The 16,976-nt window shown below is 41.1% G+C and overlaps 1 protein-coding gene across 2 annotated transcripts in view; it reads left to right on the forward strand.

Moving 5' to 3' along the window:
• GAREM1 (GRB2 associated regulator of MAPK1 subtype 1) overlaps positions 1–16,976 on the forward strand; it is a 136,308-nt gene that overhangs the window by 22,359 nt on the left and 96,973 nt on the right. For both annotated transcript variants that reach the window (XM_045007180.1, XM_045007179.1), the window contains exon 2: positions 3,159–3,299. In XM_045007180.1, the coding sequence (XP_044863115.1) occupies positions 3,159–3,299 (141 nt within the window). The remainder of the gene's footprint in view (positions 1–3,158; positions 3,300–16,976) is intronic.

Here is a 16,976-nt window from a genome sequence, read left to right on the forward strand (position 1 = left end):
TTTTCAAACACACCAATTCTAATTTGCTGTGTGTGACAGAAATATTTGAAGAGAAGTTTTGTATATTAGCAGTTATCTTGTCTACTCTGATCACAAGCTACCAGAGGGTGAAGATTCTAGAAAGGCTGTATGTGTGTGTGCATGTGCACCTGAGGTTCTTGTGCCAATTACCTGACATTACTTCAAAAACATGGTGGGACTTGAGGCCATTCCCCTACAGTGAAGCAAGATTGCCATTTCCTCCCCAGACTCCCTCTCACCCCCCTCACTTGCTCAGGAACAACCATGCTGCAGGATTGGGTGTTATAATGAAAGTAGAAGAAATTATATTAACTAAACAGACTCCATCCATTCATTGGAATATCAAGGAATGTGATAAATGTACCACTTAAAATTCAGTTCTGAATACCAATTCTTATGTTGAAGCCACCTTTTCTCTCTAGACTACAAATGGTGAGGACATACTAGAATAAAGTAGCAGGTGCTAAAGGACTATTTAATCTAGTGGAGAAGGACATAACAGGAACTGTAAAATGAAGCCAGACAAATTTAAATGAGAAACGAGGCACACATTTTTAACCATGACAAATCAGAACAAACTACCAAGGGAAGTAGTGGATTCTCCATGTCCTGAAATCTTCAAGACTGGATGTTTTTCTGGAAGATGTTGTTTAGCCAAATGCAAGCTATTGCGTTTAATACAAGAGTAAGTGGATTAAATTCTTTGACCTGTTTTATACACGAGGTCAAACTAGATTACCTAATGTCCTCTCTGGTCTTAAATCTATGAATTCACACAGAACACGTCTTTAAAATGTGTAGGTGGGTGGTACTTGGACGGAATGGGAACATGAAATGCGGCAGGATTAGAACAGGTGGTGGCCATTGCAAACGGAGTATTAGAAGTTGCCTGTTACTTTACATAGTCCTGTTTGCCTATATCTCCTTTGTGGAGGGTCTCAGCAGGGAAAATAAAAACAGTTCAAGATGGTGAAAGTATGAGAAATTCTGCGCTAATTATCTGCATGGAAGAACTTGAAGGATCCAGTTCCAGGAGTGGAAAGGGTATATGAGCTTCTGTAGTAGTTGAGGGGAATATGCATTTCCAAACTTGATAGCAAGGTTGAAAGAGGACTTGCTTTATGAAAGATTTTTGGCCATGATTGGTGGGGAACGGGGAAAATAAAACCTAAAATTGTTGGCATTTTTGCCCCACTACTCCTGGCCTGTGTTGGTTACACATCAGTCTCTGATTTTTAAAGGCATTGTAATAGACAGCATGAATTTGCCTTAAGGCTCTTCCCTATGCGTTAAGTAGAAAGACTGAATGTGATTGAAGATAGGTAAGCAACATGCTATGGAGGAGACAGAGTATGGCACATGGACTGTCAGATACACTGTAATGTAAACGCTATGGCCACAGAACCCAGTGTGTGAGGTATTGTAACGACGACATCTTATCCATGGCCCCCTTTTTTTTTTTTTTTATTACATATTATGGGGTCTATTGCTCTTTGAAAGTTGTATTGCACCTTCTCGTCTGCCAGTTTAAATGGCCATGTGACATGACTCTCACAGGCACTGTGCATGCCAAACACTTCCGTCCTGACGAGCAATAGTGAGTGGGATGTGCATCTGAAATGCGGCAGGGACAAAGGAGCTGTAGAGGCTGGACAGTTATGGGGGAAATGAACTGGGAGTGTTTGGGATGGGCTTGATAGCTGCCAATGGATGAAGGAAGGGCATCTGCCAAAACAACATAAGCAAAGGTCGTCTTTACATATCTTGCTCACCTTGAATTTTCATTTACTTCAGCATTAGAAAACTTTGGCATAAAGACTGCAGGATTGAGCCTCAAATAACAGGAATTTCCAACTGGGTAGTGAGTGGGAAGAGAGTAGAATAACTAAATTGAAATAACTTTCCACCCCCAGGAGTATATCCAATGACCTGTTCACCATAACTGATATGGCTGCAAATTCTTGTAGAACAGTCTAGAGCACCAAATGGAAGTCATCCTCTGAACGGACTGAACCTGTGGGAGGAGATATGCTAATTTCAGATGTTAATGTTGTAAACTCAAAATATCTTTGCATATAGGAATAACTGACTTGTTACTGTCTGTAAACTTGTGAAAATTATTTGGGTATCCTCTTATCTAGGACACTTATAACAGTGCAGTATATTTTGTGTGTAACTTGTTATACCTCTGTCTATGATGCCTGTTTAAAATGCTTTACTAAATAGGATTAAAGCAAGCATTAGTGCTACAAAAGTGTTGATCTGAATAAATTCTTTAATGTAAATGACAGGTGATGCTTACCAACTACATCTGTATGTATATAAAACTGAGATCTAAGTTTAGATTTCTGTGTAATTGCACCATGTCATGGTCATCTATCCTCAGAGGTGTTTGTTCCACTGCTATCTTTTTGATCAGAACATGGATCCACTTCAGTACAACAGGAGATACTTGATCAGTCTTACAAGTGCTTCTGCTCTTCAGTGTGCAGAACTGTGCTTTCTTGTCTTTTATGATTGAGCATATAATTGCAAAGGTGGATGATGAAATGGACCTTTTGTTTAGAAACAAAATACCTTGGTTGTGTAACTCCATAATTCTCAATAACAATTAATGTTGATTTTGTACAGACAATTTCAGTTTCTTTAATAAGGCTCATCATTGTATTTGGGGTGGGGAAGTCTTCCTTTGTTCTGTTTCCTCTCACCACTTGCTGCAAAACCCCCAGTAACGTATGAGTAAGCACACTGGTTATCTCTGTATTTTGAAGCTGAAAATGTCATGTGCTTTTCATTAAGAGAACTAAATAAAAATAAATGAAGGCCAAAAAGTCTGCTCATTCTAGCTTTCTTCATAAGAACCCTAGAGTTGCTGCTGAATAACTGAATTACATTTTTCTAGTATTCATATGCTAGTATTTAATTTTATTTTCTCAAGTTGTAAGAGTAAATTGCTAAATGAAAATGTATAAGATTGTAGCCTGTCATCAGAAACTTTTGATATTTAAGTTGGGTAAAATACTTAATCACTGCAGTAAATAGTAATGCAGAATAAATGGCTTTAAATTGTGTAATACAGAGTTTAGTAGTATTTCTTTATGCAGTGAATCTGATGTAATTTTATATCTGTTTTGCAGGAGACGCTGTTGAAGGCCTTCGAGAGAATGATTACCTTGTGATTCATTCATGCCGGCAGTGGACAACAATTACAGCTCATAGTCTGGAGGAGGGTCATTATGTCATAGGGCCAAAAATAGAAATCCCTGTACATTACGCAGGTAAAGCTATAGTTTATTTTAAAATAAACTATCAAAGAAAATGAATTGCCTGTCAATTACATTGATCACTTTGCTTGGCAGAGAGAAGCTAAATATCTGATGTTAGAGTGATTGTGGCTGAACCTTTTAACAGAGAGCGTAAGAGGTACTGAAGCCACACCCAGGGCTACTGCATTAGATTGGATGCATTTGTATTTATTTAGGCAACACGCTGGTAAATCACATAACTATTTAGTAGGGTTATCAAACGATGAAAAAAATCACAATTAATCGTGAGATTAAAAAAATAGTCATGATTAATCACAGTTTTAATTGCATTGTTAAAAAATAACAGAATACCAATTTAAATTCAGCATGGAAGCATGTCCTCTGGAATGGTGGTCGAAGGATGAAGGGGCATACGATCTGGCATGCAAATACCTTGCAACATCGGCTACAACCATGCCTGTTCTCACTTTCAGGTGACATTGTACATAAGAAGGCAGCATTGTCTCCCATAAATTTAAACAAACTTGATTGGCTGAACCAGAATTAGGATTGAGTGGATTAGTAGGCCCTAAAATTTTACATTGTTTTGTTTCATAGAATCATAGAATCATAGAATTCAAGATCAGAAGGGACCATTATGATCATCTAGTCTGACCTCCTGCAAGATGCAGGCCACATTAGCCGATCTACCCACTCTTTTAGCAAGCGACCCCTGCCCCATGCTTCGGAGGAAGGCGAAAAACCTCCAGGGACACTGCCAATCTGCCCTGGAGGAAAATTCCTTCCCGACCCCAAATATGGCGGTCAGCTGAACCCCGAGCATGCGGGCAAGACTCTCCAGCCATACCCTCTGAAAGAGGTTAAGAATATCATATCATTGACCCAATTTGACCCAATTAAGTACCAGTTTGGCACTTAATTGACCTATTGACTAAGCCCGTTATCCTATTATACCATCTCCTCCATAAACTTATCTAGCTTGATCTTAAAGTCATGGAGGTCCTTCGCCCCTACTGTTTCCCTCGGTAGGCTGTTCCAGTATTGCACTCCCCTGATGGTTAGAAACCTTCGTCTAATTTCAAGCCTAAATTTCCTGACTGACAATTTATATCTGTTTGTCCTCGTGTCTACATTAGCACTGAGCTGAAATAATTCCTCTCCTTCCCTGGTATTTATCCCTCTGATATATTTAAAGAGTGCAATCATATCTCCCCTTATCCTTCTTTTGGTTAAGGAAAACAAACCGAGCTCCTCAAGTCTCCTGTCATACGACAGGCCTTCCATTCCTCGGATCATTCTAGTGGCCCTTCTTTGTACCCGTTCCAGTTTTAACTCATCCTTCTTAAACATGGGAGACCAAAACTGCACACAATACTCCAAATGAGGTCTCACCAACGCCTTATATAACGGGACTAGCACTTCCTTATCCCTACTAGAAATACCCCGCCTAATGCAACCCAAGACCGCATTAGCTTTTTTAACGGCCACATCACATTGCCTACTCATAGTCATCCTACGATCAACCAGGACTCCCAGGTCCTTCTCCTCCTCCGTTACTTCCAACTGGTGCGTCCCTAGTTTATAACTAAAATTCTTGTTAGTCATCCCTAAATGCATAACCTTACACTTCTCACTATTGAATTTCATCCTGTTACTAATACTCCAGTTTACAAGGTCATCCAAATCTCCTGGAGGATATCCCGATCCTTCTCCGAATTGGCAATACCTCCCAACTTGGTGTCGTCCGCAAACTTTATCAGCCCACTCCTACTCTTGGTTCCCAGGTCAGCAATAAATAGATTGAATAAAATAGGACCCAAAACCGAACCTTGAGGAACTCCACTGGTAACCCCCCTCCAACCCGACAGTTCCCCTTTCAGTACTACCCTCTGCAGTCTCCCCTTTAACCAACTCCTTATCCACCTCTGGATTTTCATTTCGATCCCCATCTTTTCCAATTTAACCAATAATTCCTCATGCGGTACCGTATCAAACGCCTTACTGAAATCCAGATATATTAGATCCACCGCATTTCCCTTGTCTAAAAAATCTGTTACTTTCTCAAAGAAGGAGATCAGATTGGTTTGGCACGATCTACCTTTCGTAAATCCATGCTGTAATCTATCCCAGTTGTCATCGGCCTCCTGCTCCTTAACCACTCTCTCTTTCAAAATTTTTTTTTTTTTTCCATTACTTTGCATACTACAGATGTTAAACGAGTGTAGTTATATAAAAAATAATAATTCTACATTTGTAAGTTGCACTTTCATGATAGAGATTGCACTTACAGTACTCATATCCGGTGAATTGAAAATACTTTCTTTTTTTACAGTACAAATATTTGTAATAAAAATAAAATAAAGTGAGCATTGTACACTTTGTATTCTATATTGTAATTGAAATTAATATATTTGAAAATGTAGAAAAACATCAAAAATATTTATAATAAATTTAAATTGGTATTCTATTAACACTGCAATTAAAACTGCAATTAATCACAACTAGTTTTTAATCTAGTTAATTTGTTGTACGTTGATCACTTGAGTTAACTGCGATTGACAGCCCTACTATTTAGTAAAAGAGGATATAATTTTGGAGTATAATTAGCTGCCAGTAGTTTTCATATGAACTCATTAACACTATTTCATAGTATTTTTGAGTACCTTTTTAGTAGTAGTGCAAGTGAAATAGGACAGAGATGGAATACATTTGACACTTAGCTGCATAATTTCATGGTAGTGGTTTACAGTAGTACCACAGTAAGAGCCAGAGAGTGATATAAAATCATGGCATAGAATCATTAAGGTTGGAAGGGACCTCAGGAGATCATCTAGTCCAACCCCCTGCTCAAAGCAGGACCAATCCCCACTTCCCTAAATGGCCCCCTCAAGGATTGAACTCATAATCCTGGGTTTAGCAGGCCAATGCTCAAACCACTGAGCTATCCTTCCTCCCGTAATGCTAACTCAACTGCAATACATTCCTGCTACAGACTGCACAAAGTAGGCTTTTTTTTATTGTTACACATAAATCTGTATAATTAATTAATATCACTTCCAAGTTATTTTCTTTTGTGGCAAAAACTGCTTTAGTACTATTTTGTATCACCTAAGAATTTGCTGTATTTTTTTTCCCAGATTGGCCCGGATAAACATGTTTAGCATTTAAATGCTATCTACCGTAGGAAGATATATAAACTCCTCTCCATGGGGGGAAAAACTAGGTGGGGAGGATGGAAAGTGGAATGGACAGCTTGAGTTATAAACACTAATAAAATGTAAGAAACAAAATTGGGGCCACATTTTCCTTTTCTTTCCTATATTGTGTTGACTAGGTTACTGTCCTTTTTGTTAACACGGTGGTTTTGGTTCGTTCTAATACATAACTAATGTAATAAAAGTATACTTAGTGTGGAAGAGCTCGCTGGCATTAAAGCAAAAAGTTTTGAATATGAAAGACTTGCAGCAGTGATATGCTATATTTCAATGATGGGACTTACTCTAGTTTTTTCCCCATTTCTATTTCTCCTTGGAGTTTGGAAACTTAATTTTAAAAGCTACATTTATATTTTTCAGAGTGAAGGCACATACAGTATATCATAACACATGTGGCATTAAACTTGTTTAGTATAAACAGTTTTTAGTTTATGCATAGTAGCAACAATCTCAGACCCCCACACTGCTTGAGCTGTAATGCTTTGGTCAAATAAACACTTAGCTTTCTACATACTGAATGGTGTGTTTTAGAATCTTCAGTGTACTCTTGGAAGATGGGGAACATAAAATTAAACTAATTATGGCACAAAAGAGTGCTGGCATCTCAAGGGGTTTATTGATGCATGATTGTTACTAATGATGTCTTTTTGCAGCAGTTAACTTATTTTACTGTTTTTCCTTGAAATATTGGTTTCATTAATTCTGAATTTGAGATTAGGGTTAGATCCTAATCTGTTAGACTGGTATGAATCCAGAGTCATGCCACCCTGTGTAGTAACTCCAGATTTACATAGATGTGTCTGAGATAAAAATCTGGAATAATTAGGCTATACTCCCAAGATCCCACAGAAGTCTAGTTTTGCATAAGGACTCTATCAGTATAGGATGTGGCTAATACCAACAAAAAATGTGTCTTTAATATGCATAATACACTTTGCTACCAGTAAAGAAACCATCACCGGAAAAATAAAACACTTACTAGAAAAGTAAAACCAACTTTCCCTCCTACTTAAGTGTAATTCATTATATTGTAAACTAAACATTAAAATGCCTTCCATGGGTATAGAAAAGTTCTGGTCAAAAACTAAATATCAACTTCTGAATTTTGCCTTAACTAATGAAGAATTTCAGAGCTTACTCTATATGAGGTGAACATACACACTTGCTGGGTTCTGACACTATCCTGGAATAGCTTCAGACATTAGTTAGAAATTATTTTGAAAACATGCAATGTTACAGGTGGTGTAGTACTGGGAAAGAAGAACTTGTGTAAGTGTGTGTAGCCTTTTCTCAGAGAAATTTTTGTAATCTACTGTTTGGGTGGTGTGCTCATGTAGATTTAATGGCAGCTTCTCCACATTAACGCACTCAACTGCCCTGCCCTTGCCTGCCCTGATCCAAGTGTTACTAAAGGGTATGGTCTTCAGCTGTAGTTGGGGTTGATATGTACTGGAGGTGTATTTAGCTACTAGCCAATTTATATAAAAAATTCTGATTTGTATTTGAAAAATGCTCATCACTTGGCAGGTTGTTTGGTGTGGATTTACACCATTTAGAGTTGTCTTAATAGCCACTCTAGAGCTAGCCTCTGAAGGATTTAAAATGTCTATTGGTGCTTTTTGTTATCATGTGATACTAAATGTTGTACCTCTATAAATCTTGGCCATCTAATGCTTTGCTGACTACTGTTCTTTTAATGAATGCTGTAACTTTAAGCTCCTATGAATTGGGAACATGCAGTGTGAATACCATACTAGCATTTTGATATTGGTTATTGTTAAAATTTTCTACAAGACCTATAGAGTTCCTGTGGGTGTTATAATAGCAATGGGTTTTGTTTTGTTTTTTTAGGATGGAGTAGCTTTTTTCTGTCAAAATTATAGTAAAGTAGCTTCCATCATGATTTTTGAGTGCAACTACTGAACGAGAAGGGGAAGTTGAAACTAATTTTATTCTCCTGGATTATAGGTTTAATTACCACGAGACTGTCATTCATATACATAACTGCTAGTATTGAGCAAGCATTATTTTTGCTACCCCTCAAAATGAGGTACAAACACTGTTTAGAAAGTTAAATATTAATATTTATTTCACCCAAAGCTTTTTTAGCAGGATAGAAATGAATTATTGAATGATGAATCCTGAGCTTAGCTCTACTGTCCTGCTGACCATCACTTCCAGGGTTTTTCCACTGCTTCAGTGTAAATATTCTACTATGGATGGTGGCAAGGTTAGATTCTTGTTGTAGAGGAACAGTTAATTATGACACAGCTGTAAGTCTGTGAGTGTTCCCTTTTGAATACTGTTTCCAGTCTGCTTCCCTTTAGAGTAAAAGCTAAAGTTAATGTAGCGTCTAGTTCAATTTTCATATAATTAAAACAAAATGGCTAATGTGATCTGGCTCCTAAAACAAAAGATAAAAGTCTTCACATGCATGTTAAATGAAGGATGGGTCAAAATTAACATTTTGATTGTGAGTCGTATCTTAATGTGTATGAATAGAATCTGGCTTCATGAGAGTTTAAAGACATTACGTTACTTGGTATTGGCGTTAATTTGCTGTCTAGTGTGTCTGTTCTTTCCCAGGGTAATTGGTACCCACCGTCTTATTTCATAAATGAAACCTATCAAGGAGGCACCCTGTTGTAAAATAGCTTTATAAATGTTTAAAATACACCTAGTCCTAGATGCACACACTGAACAAATGGACATCTGTCTCTGTAGCATCTTCAACTGATTGTGTGAATTATGCATGAGCCAGGTTGGAAAAATTAATAACATCAGCTCAGGCAATGGTCTATAGCTTTCCGGATGTTAGTAAAAAGTAGTCCGTCGTGGGGGGGGCGGGGTGGGGGAGTGGTCATATTATCTTATCTTGGGGCATAGGACTGAAGGACTTCAGTGATTACACTTTCCTTTTAAACAAAAGGGACTTTGGAAATGGAAAGCACGCAGAAGCAGACTGCAGTATACTGCTTCTTATCAACATTGATTGCCTCCCTCATCCCCATCCGTGGTGGTCCCCTTGGAGTCAGTCCGAAAGGTGAATTTTCTTGTTTAATGAATGGCGGCTCCATAAACACACACTTTGACCCTCAATGTGATTTGACCCCAGTGTGCTACACACTGGCACTTTACATAGGCTTGAAAGGGAGTATGTAATACACTGGCTGCTGCATGTGCTCATGTGTCACTGCACTGGCAATTCAGGCTTCTAATATCTTGGACCTCCGTTAGGTTTCTTTTTGCTCAAGAAGTAGAGGCTTTTTGATGCTGAGGGTCCCAGGTTCAGTCATTGCTGGTGACCATAATGTGTCTGTGTGTGGTCATAGTTCATTACACCTGCATGTCCTTTCTTTGAAAGTCCCTAGAAGTGGACACATTACTCAGACTTGTCATTCTGCAGGCATTACATGTGGAGCAAGGACTTCAATAATTCTAAAAATTGACAGAGCCGTTTGGTTTTTTTTTTTTAAACTAACAAAACTTTACAGAACAACAAAGATGCTGTGAGTAAGTATAATACAATATTTTATTATAATACAACTTTTGAGGGTCTCACACACACCCTTACCACATCTGCGCTCTGCCCCTCTCCCCACCCCCAAGAGGTGGGGCCGGAAGCGGGGCCTCTACTGCGGGAGGAGAGGTGGGAGTGACGTGGACAGGGTTAAGGGGGAAGAGGCTGGTGCTGCAACTGGGGGTGGGAGTGAGCCACGCCGAGGCTCGAGACAGGGCCAGGTGTGGGGCCGGATGAGGGGGATGCAGCTGGGAGCGGGGCCCAAGCAGAGTTGGGGGAGGAGAGGGGCTGGGTGGGGCTCCCTTTCCGCCCCCTGTGAGGGCTGGTCCCAGCCCTGTTGCGCCCTTCCTCCCGGAGTTCCTCCGCACACCACTAGATCCAGGCTCTGAGATTTGCAGCCATAGGTTTTAAAACACAGTGTAGCCGTATCCTTAGCGCTCTCCAGCTCCACAACTGAAGAGGCAACTTCACTTATGAGAGGGCCTTTAGCCAGTATCATCCTCCTCATTAGCACGAAACAAATGAGCAACACAAGCCTATTAGGCATTCGGCCATGATTAACAAGTCTAACTAGTATTAACAAGCTTTAGAGCTACCATACAACAACATCCTACTAAACCAGTAAAGAGATTTCTGACTTATTCATCCCAGTTGCCTCACCTGTCAAAGGCTCACATGACACAGTTTTAAATTTTTCAATCATTGCTTTGTTTAAAAGAGACACTCTGATAGCTATCAAAACATGTAGGTAAGCAACAGGACAGGGCATGTGTTATTATAGCACAATAATTGCACACCTCCACTATGCTGGGAGGCATGAGGTCAAAGGCAGAATGTTTACAACACCCAAAATACATGACAGTAACACACCCTGGAATATGATGTTCTTTTATTTTAAAAAATTAGGAAGTGTTTTCTTCTTTACTAGTTACATCATAGCTGCCATCTATGTGTTCATATACAGAAGGAGGTATCCCCCCTAAAGCAATGAGAATTTTTTTTTTTAAAAAAGTTTAGTTTTTAAAACGTGTTGCTTTACATCTCTCTTCAGAGGAGTGTTCTTGCTCTGAGGAAACTCGTCAAACATGGCAGTCAGAAGAACAAATGAGGCAAGCAAGCTGCCACCTAGGTACAGCAGATTTAAGACCCTATATTACATTTTATATACAACTTTTTTTAAATCCTACAGTTCCAGTTCTGCAAGGCTGAATGGGGAAGTCACAACAAAGGGGTGGGGGCAGAGATATTATTGGTTAAATGACCCTCCAGTTGCATCAAACTTGTTTATCTTCAATATAAGTTTCTCTACCCCGCCTTGCTCTTTTCCCCCCAGCTTTTTTTCCTTTATAAGAATGGCCATACTGGGTGAGATCAATGGTCTATCTAGCACAGTATCCGGTCATCTGACAGTGGCCAGTACCAGATGCTTCAGAGGGAATAAACAGAACAGGTCAATTTACTGAGTGATCCAATACCTGTCATCCAGTCCCAGCTTCCAGCAGTCAGTCAGGAACACCCAGAGGATGGGGTTGCATCACTGACCATCTTAACTAATAGCCGTTGATGGACTTATCTCCCATGTATTTATCTAATTCTTTTTTAAATTCAATTATACTTTTGGCTTTCACAACACCCCCGGCAACGAGTTCCACAGGTTGACTGCGCGTTGTGTGAAGAAATACTTCCTTATGTTTGTTTTAAACCTGCTGTCTATTAATGTCATTAGGTGGGTGAACCTAGTTCTTGTGTTAGGAAGTGTTATTTACCCCTTCACATTATTAGTTTTCTCCACACCCTTCATGTGTGATCTACAGACTCAGGCTTGTGGGGCTTGCCCTATGGTGTTAAAAACAGCTATGTAGTTGTTTGGGCTGTGGCTCTTGTGGGTTTCAGATGCTAGGCTCCTGCCTGAGCCCGAATGTCTACACAGTTGTTTTTAGCGTCATAGCACAAGCCTGAGTCTTGCTCTTGTGATTTTTAAAATGCAGTGTAGACAGACCCTAAGACTCCTGTGATCTGTGGCTTTGGATGCTGCTCCTATTTCTAAAGGTTCTCTTGCCTCTTGGACTCCGATTTGTGATTCGGACAGCTCTTCTGCTGTACGCTGTATGGATCCTTGGGAATTATAAGGAAGGCACATGTCTTCATACCGTGGCACTTGCATACCAGTCTAGCTACTTTCTTAAAATATTTGACAAAGAATTATTAAATGGCCAGGCTAAGGCTGTGGCTTGTCCAAGGCCACAAGGAGCTTGAAATAGAGCTGAGACCTTATCTGCCCCTCAGGACTATGCCAACCCTATTAGACCTCCACTACATACTAAGTATGCTCAGTGTCTCCCGGATGCCTGTAGAGGAAGGAGGGGACACTGGGTTCTTCCTTGGCTGACAGTCTGAAGGTCTTCACTGCCAAAATTCAGCCATTAAAAAGGGGACCTTGCCGGGACAACTCTCCGCTTAAGCTTCCCACTCTGAATCCACAGTTGAGGGAAGCACCCCCTCCCCCATGTTCCAAATATTCAGTAAAGGGCAGGGGCCTCTAGTGTCTAGTTGTCTGTACAATTGCTAAGAAGAGCAGGTAGTGTATATTTGGCTTCCTCTGATACCAAACATTTTACTTTCTGCCAGTGGAACTGTATAGCCCTAGGTCGTAGTGACTCCTAGAATCATAGAATCATAGAATCATAGAATTCAAGATCAGAAGGGACCATTATGATCATCTAGTCTGACCTCCTGCAAGATGCAGGCCACATTAGCCGATCTACCCACTCTTTTAGCAAGCGACCCCTGCCCCATGCTTCGGAGGAAGGCGAAAAACCTCCAGGGACACTGCCAATCTGCCCTGGAGGAAAATTCCTTCCCGACCCCAAATATGGCGGTCAGCTGAACCCCGAGCATGCGGGCAAGACTCTCCAGCCATACCCTCTGAAAGAGGTTAAGAATATCATATCATTGACCCAATTTGACCCAATTAAGTACCAGTTTGGCACTTAATTGACCTATTGACTAAGCCCATTATCCTATTATACCATCTCCTCCATAAACTCCTCCTTAAGAGGTTCCAAGAAAAGAGGATGAGACCTAGAACAGGGAGTAGCATTGCTATTGGGTGGGGAGTTTATTCACATGAATTCTTCCCTACATGCAGCTGTACCACTCCCTGCCATGAACCAGGGTGTTTTGCTTCTTAATTTTACCTTGTACTCTGCCTGAGATAGTGTAGCCTGACACCCAAATAGCACATGGCTCTCTTGGGGCTAACGTGCCCTAAAAGGCTGCATAACTTTCAGAAAGAACAGTGCCTAAATGCAGTATTTTTAATACTTTTTTTTTGTACACTTCATGTAAGTAAATGTGTGCCACTTCCAAAAGACACTTATGCATCTGATGGCCCAGTAGCTAATGCTGTTGTATGAAAGGCTACCTGTGATGTTGATCCCTGCTGGTTTTAGTGCCATTTTGAAGACATTCAGTTGCTAACGTCTTTCTTGCAATTAGTGCTGATAAAAGTACAGTCACTGACATGTGGTCATACATAACTGTTAGAGAAACATCCAGTTATAATGGTGCTTTTTTAGTTTTTTATCTCACAGATTTGGTTAGTTGCATAAAGGTCCATGAAAATCATTTATCTGTTCCTCCCCAGAAACAAAGTAAAGAAGGTACAGATTTGGGGTGGGTTTTTTTTAGTTGTTTCTGTAATTGAAGAATCAAAGAGCCTCCATTTTTCTTAGTAGTGGTTGGCCCTTATTTAAATATTTCTGTAACTTGAGACTTATCTTTTCTTGATGCTCTTTGGGGTTCCCTCTTTCCCTGTCCTTCAGCAGACTGCAGCATTCTTGTATCTTCTCTTGGGAACAAGTCTCCTGTACCCATATCTTTTTAATAGACTGATCAGATAGGTATCTAGCATGATTGTAGCATTAATACCTTATATTAAAGTCAGAGATTGATTATTTTTTCTGTTTGAAAGCTGGGAATCCCAGCTGGATTTTAAAAATAGCCCTCTATGGAAAGCGATTAACTGTCTTAATGAAAGCCTTCAGCTCCTCCAAAATCTAAATGTTCATTTGGGGCAGATGGGAAGAGAGACAACTAAATTTCTAGCCTTTCTAATTGGAGAAGATAACTGGCCAAACATGGAGTTTGTGTCCAATACAGCATCTTCCTCCTGATTCTTCAGGCAGCTCTGCGCTTCTGCTGTTGCTCTAGCTTTGCGAACTTGCAGCTGGATGAAAGCTTACCAGGGTCTTGTCAGTCTTCATTGGGATTTTTTCAGATTCCTTTGGGCAGCAATAAAACTGATAAAAATTTGGTTCAGTTTCACTCTGCTGCTGCTTAGGAAGGAACAGCAAGGCATATATTGAGGATGACGATTTAAAAATAATGGTCAAGGAAAGGGTAGAGTAGCAGCCCATCTCAGCAGCCAAAGGGCTGGGGGAAGGGTTAGAGAGGAGTGGGAAGCATTCTCCTTCCCTCACTCCAGTCCCAAAGGGCATGGTTGCTGGTTTTGGTGAAACTGGCAAAAATAGTAGGTTTCACTTTCTCCGCAAAACGAGAATCCACGGTCTCCTTTTATAGTAGGCAGACAACCTGTTCCTCTGTTAAAAAATCTTGCTATGTCTTCCTTCCTTACAGACACATGTTATGGACTGAAGGTGCATATTGGTAATGAAGATCTAGGTAAACTAGTCATAGCTGACGACAGTATGTGTGTTTGTGGGGGTAGGAAAGAAAGCAAACACTGCTGCAAATGAAGCTCTTGCAAAGAATGCTGTAGTAACTGGTAGGGTTCTGGTTTTAATTCAAATACAGGATCATGTAATCCTTATTTTGCTAGATCCATACTATAGAACAGTGATGCAGAATTCTTGCAAGTACAAATATTTAAAATATTATTTTGGGGGTGACTGCTTCACTATGTGTGGATTCACTTGCACATTCCTTCTTTCGTCTTCCACCCTCCGTCCTCTTTTTGTGCATTTTGCCTCCCTTTCACATTCATCTCTTCACTCCCTTTCCTGGATTTTGGTCTCCTCCTCTAGGTCCAAAGCTACTTTTGAAAAAAGTGCTATAGGTTTCCTGTCACAGATGTAGGAAATAGTATGTAAAACCCACATTTCAGACTTGCATTGATTAACTTCCCAAAATTAGAGAAGGAGCTGTTGTAACTAAACTAAAATGGCAAGTAAATAGTGCAAAAACAACGAATATTATTTTTGTTGCTTAAAATACAACACACTGGATAGAAGTCTACAGGCAGACTTTGGGGATGGAGTTCGGAGGAGAGCAGGAGGCCTATAGTAGAGGATGATGTGATCTTGTAAATGTCTGCTCAGGCATCCAAAAGTTTCTTCTCAGAGTCAGTGTGTGCTGCTTGAACTGCTGATGGGAAGTCTGGTAGGACTACTTCATTCCTCCCCCTGGAAACCAGAAGACTTTATGCTTGGGAACCAAAGCCGTCACAACTGTGTCTCCTATTAAAGAAACTGACATCACAGGTTTCTTAAGCTATGACTGAACTGCTGTATAAAGCAGTGCCAGTAGCAAAATGCAAACACACTACTAAGCCAAATATAAATTTGTTGGTTATGTGGGGAGGTTCAAGTAGAGTTTAAGCTTTAGCCAGTGATCCAGGACTGTAATTTTGTAGGGGGAGATACTTCCTTAAAGTATGAACAGTGAGCAGGTTTGTGCTTACTTTTTTTTTTTAAAAAGTATCCTTAAGCCAGGTGTGGGCAAACTTTTTGGCCTGAGGGCTGCATCGGGTTTTGTAAATTGTATGGAGGGCCGGTTAGGGGAGGGGGTCGTGGCCTGGCCCCCACCTCCTATCTGCGCCCCTCGCCGGGACTCCTGCCCCATCCAATCCCCCCTGTTCTCTGATGCCCCCCCGGGACACTTGCCCCATCCACACACCCATGCTCCCTGTTCCCTGACCGCCCCCGGACCCCTGCCACCCCATCCAACCCCTCCTCTCATTCCTGCTGGGCCCCCGGAACCCCTGCCCCATCCAACCCCCCCCGATTGCCCACCCAGGGCCCCTGCCCCCATCCAACCCCCCCCCGATTGCCCACCCGGGGCCCCTGCCCCCATTCAACTCCCTGTTCTCCCCTTGACCCCATCCACACCCCCGCCCCCGACCACCACCCCAAACTCCTCTGCCCTCTATCCATTGCCCCGCCCCCCCTGCTCCGTGCCCCCTTACCGCGCTGCCTGGAGCACCAGTGGCTGGCAGTGCTACAACCACGCCACCGCGCAGCACAGAGCACTAGGTCGGGTCAGGCCCAGCTCTGCAGCTGCGCTGCCCCAGGAGCTCCCAGCCCCGCCGCCCAGAGCATTGACAGCTGTGTCACTAAAAGGTGCGTAGTGTAGACATAGCCGAAGAGTAGAACAGGTGGCAATGGAAGGCTCGGGTACACCATGAACTGAGGATTTAGCTTTATTCTATAGGACCTAGGCTCTGAAGAAACACTATCAAAGCCTACAGCATTATTTTGGTTCAAGCTGTATATACACACTTTTTCTGCATTTTTTTCCCACTCAGCTTTTTTTGATTAAGTACAAGAATACTGCTCCTATTATTGGGTAAACTGTAAAACACTCTTTTTTTGAACCCAAGGGCAGAACAGGTAGCATGAAGGGAAAATGCAGCATGCCTGGGTTTGTCACGTGTAGGCTCCCATGCAAGCTTGGTTGGTAGGCCACCTGGCAGACAAGCTAAGACTTTAACAGAGACTCTGTTTTGGATGATTGATGGACTTCAGAGGATAAGGAAGAAATTTAAAACTAAACCACTGAGTAAGTTACATTTTGGGAAAGGGAATCATGACAGTGGTCCCCTTCAATATTCCTCATGTCAGTGGTTCAAAGGCCACTATGCTGTGACACTCAACCAAGGTTAAAAGAGAAAAATGTTTTGGGATGTCCCTCCCACGTAGCCTTGAAGAAAGAGGT

The sequence above is a fragment of the Mauremys mutica genome, chromosome 2 (assembly GCF_020497125.1).
Source record: "Mauremys mutica isolate MM-2020 ecotype Southern chromosome 2, ASM2049712v1, whole genome shotgun sequence".
In the NCBI taxonomy this organism is placed as follows: domain Eukaryota; kingdom Metazoa; phylum Chordata; order Testudines; family Geoemydidae; genus Mauremys; species Mauremys mutica.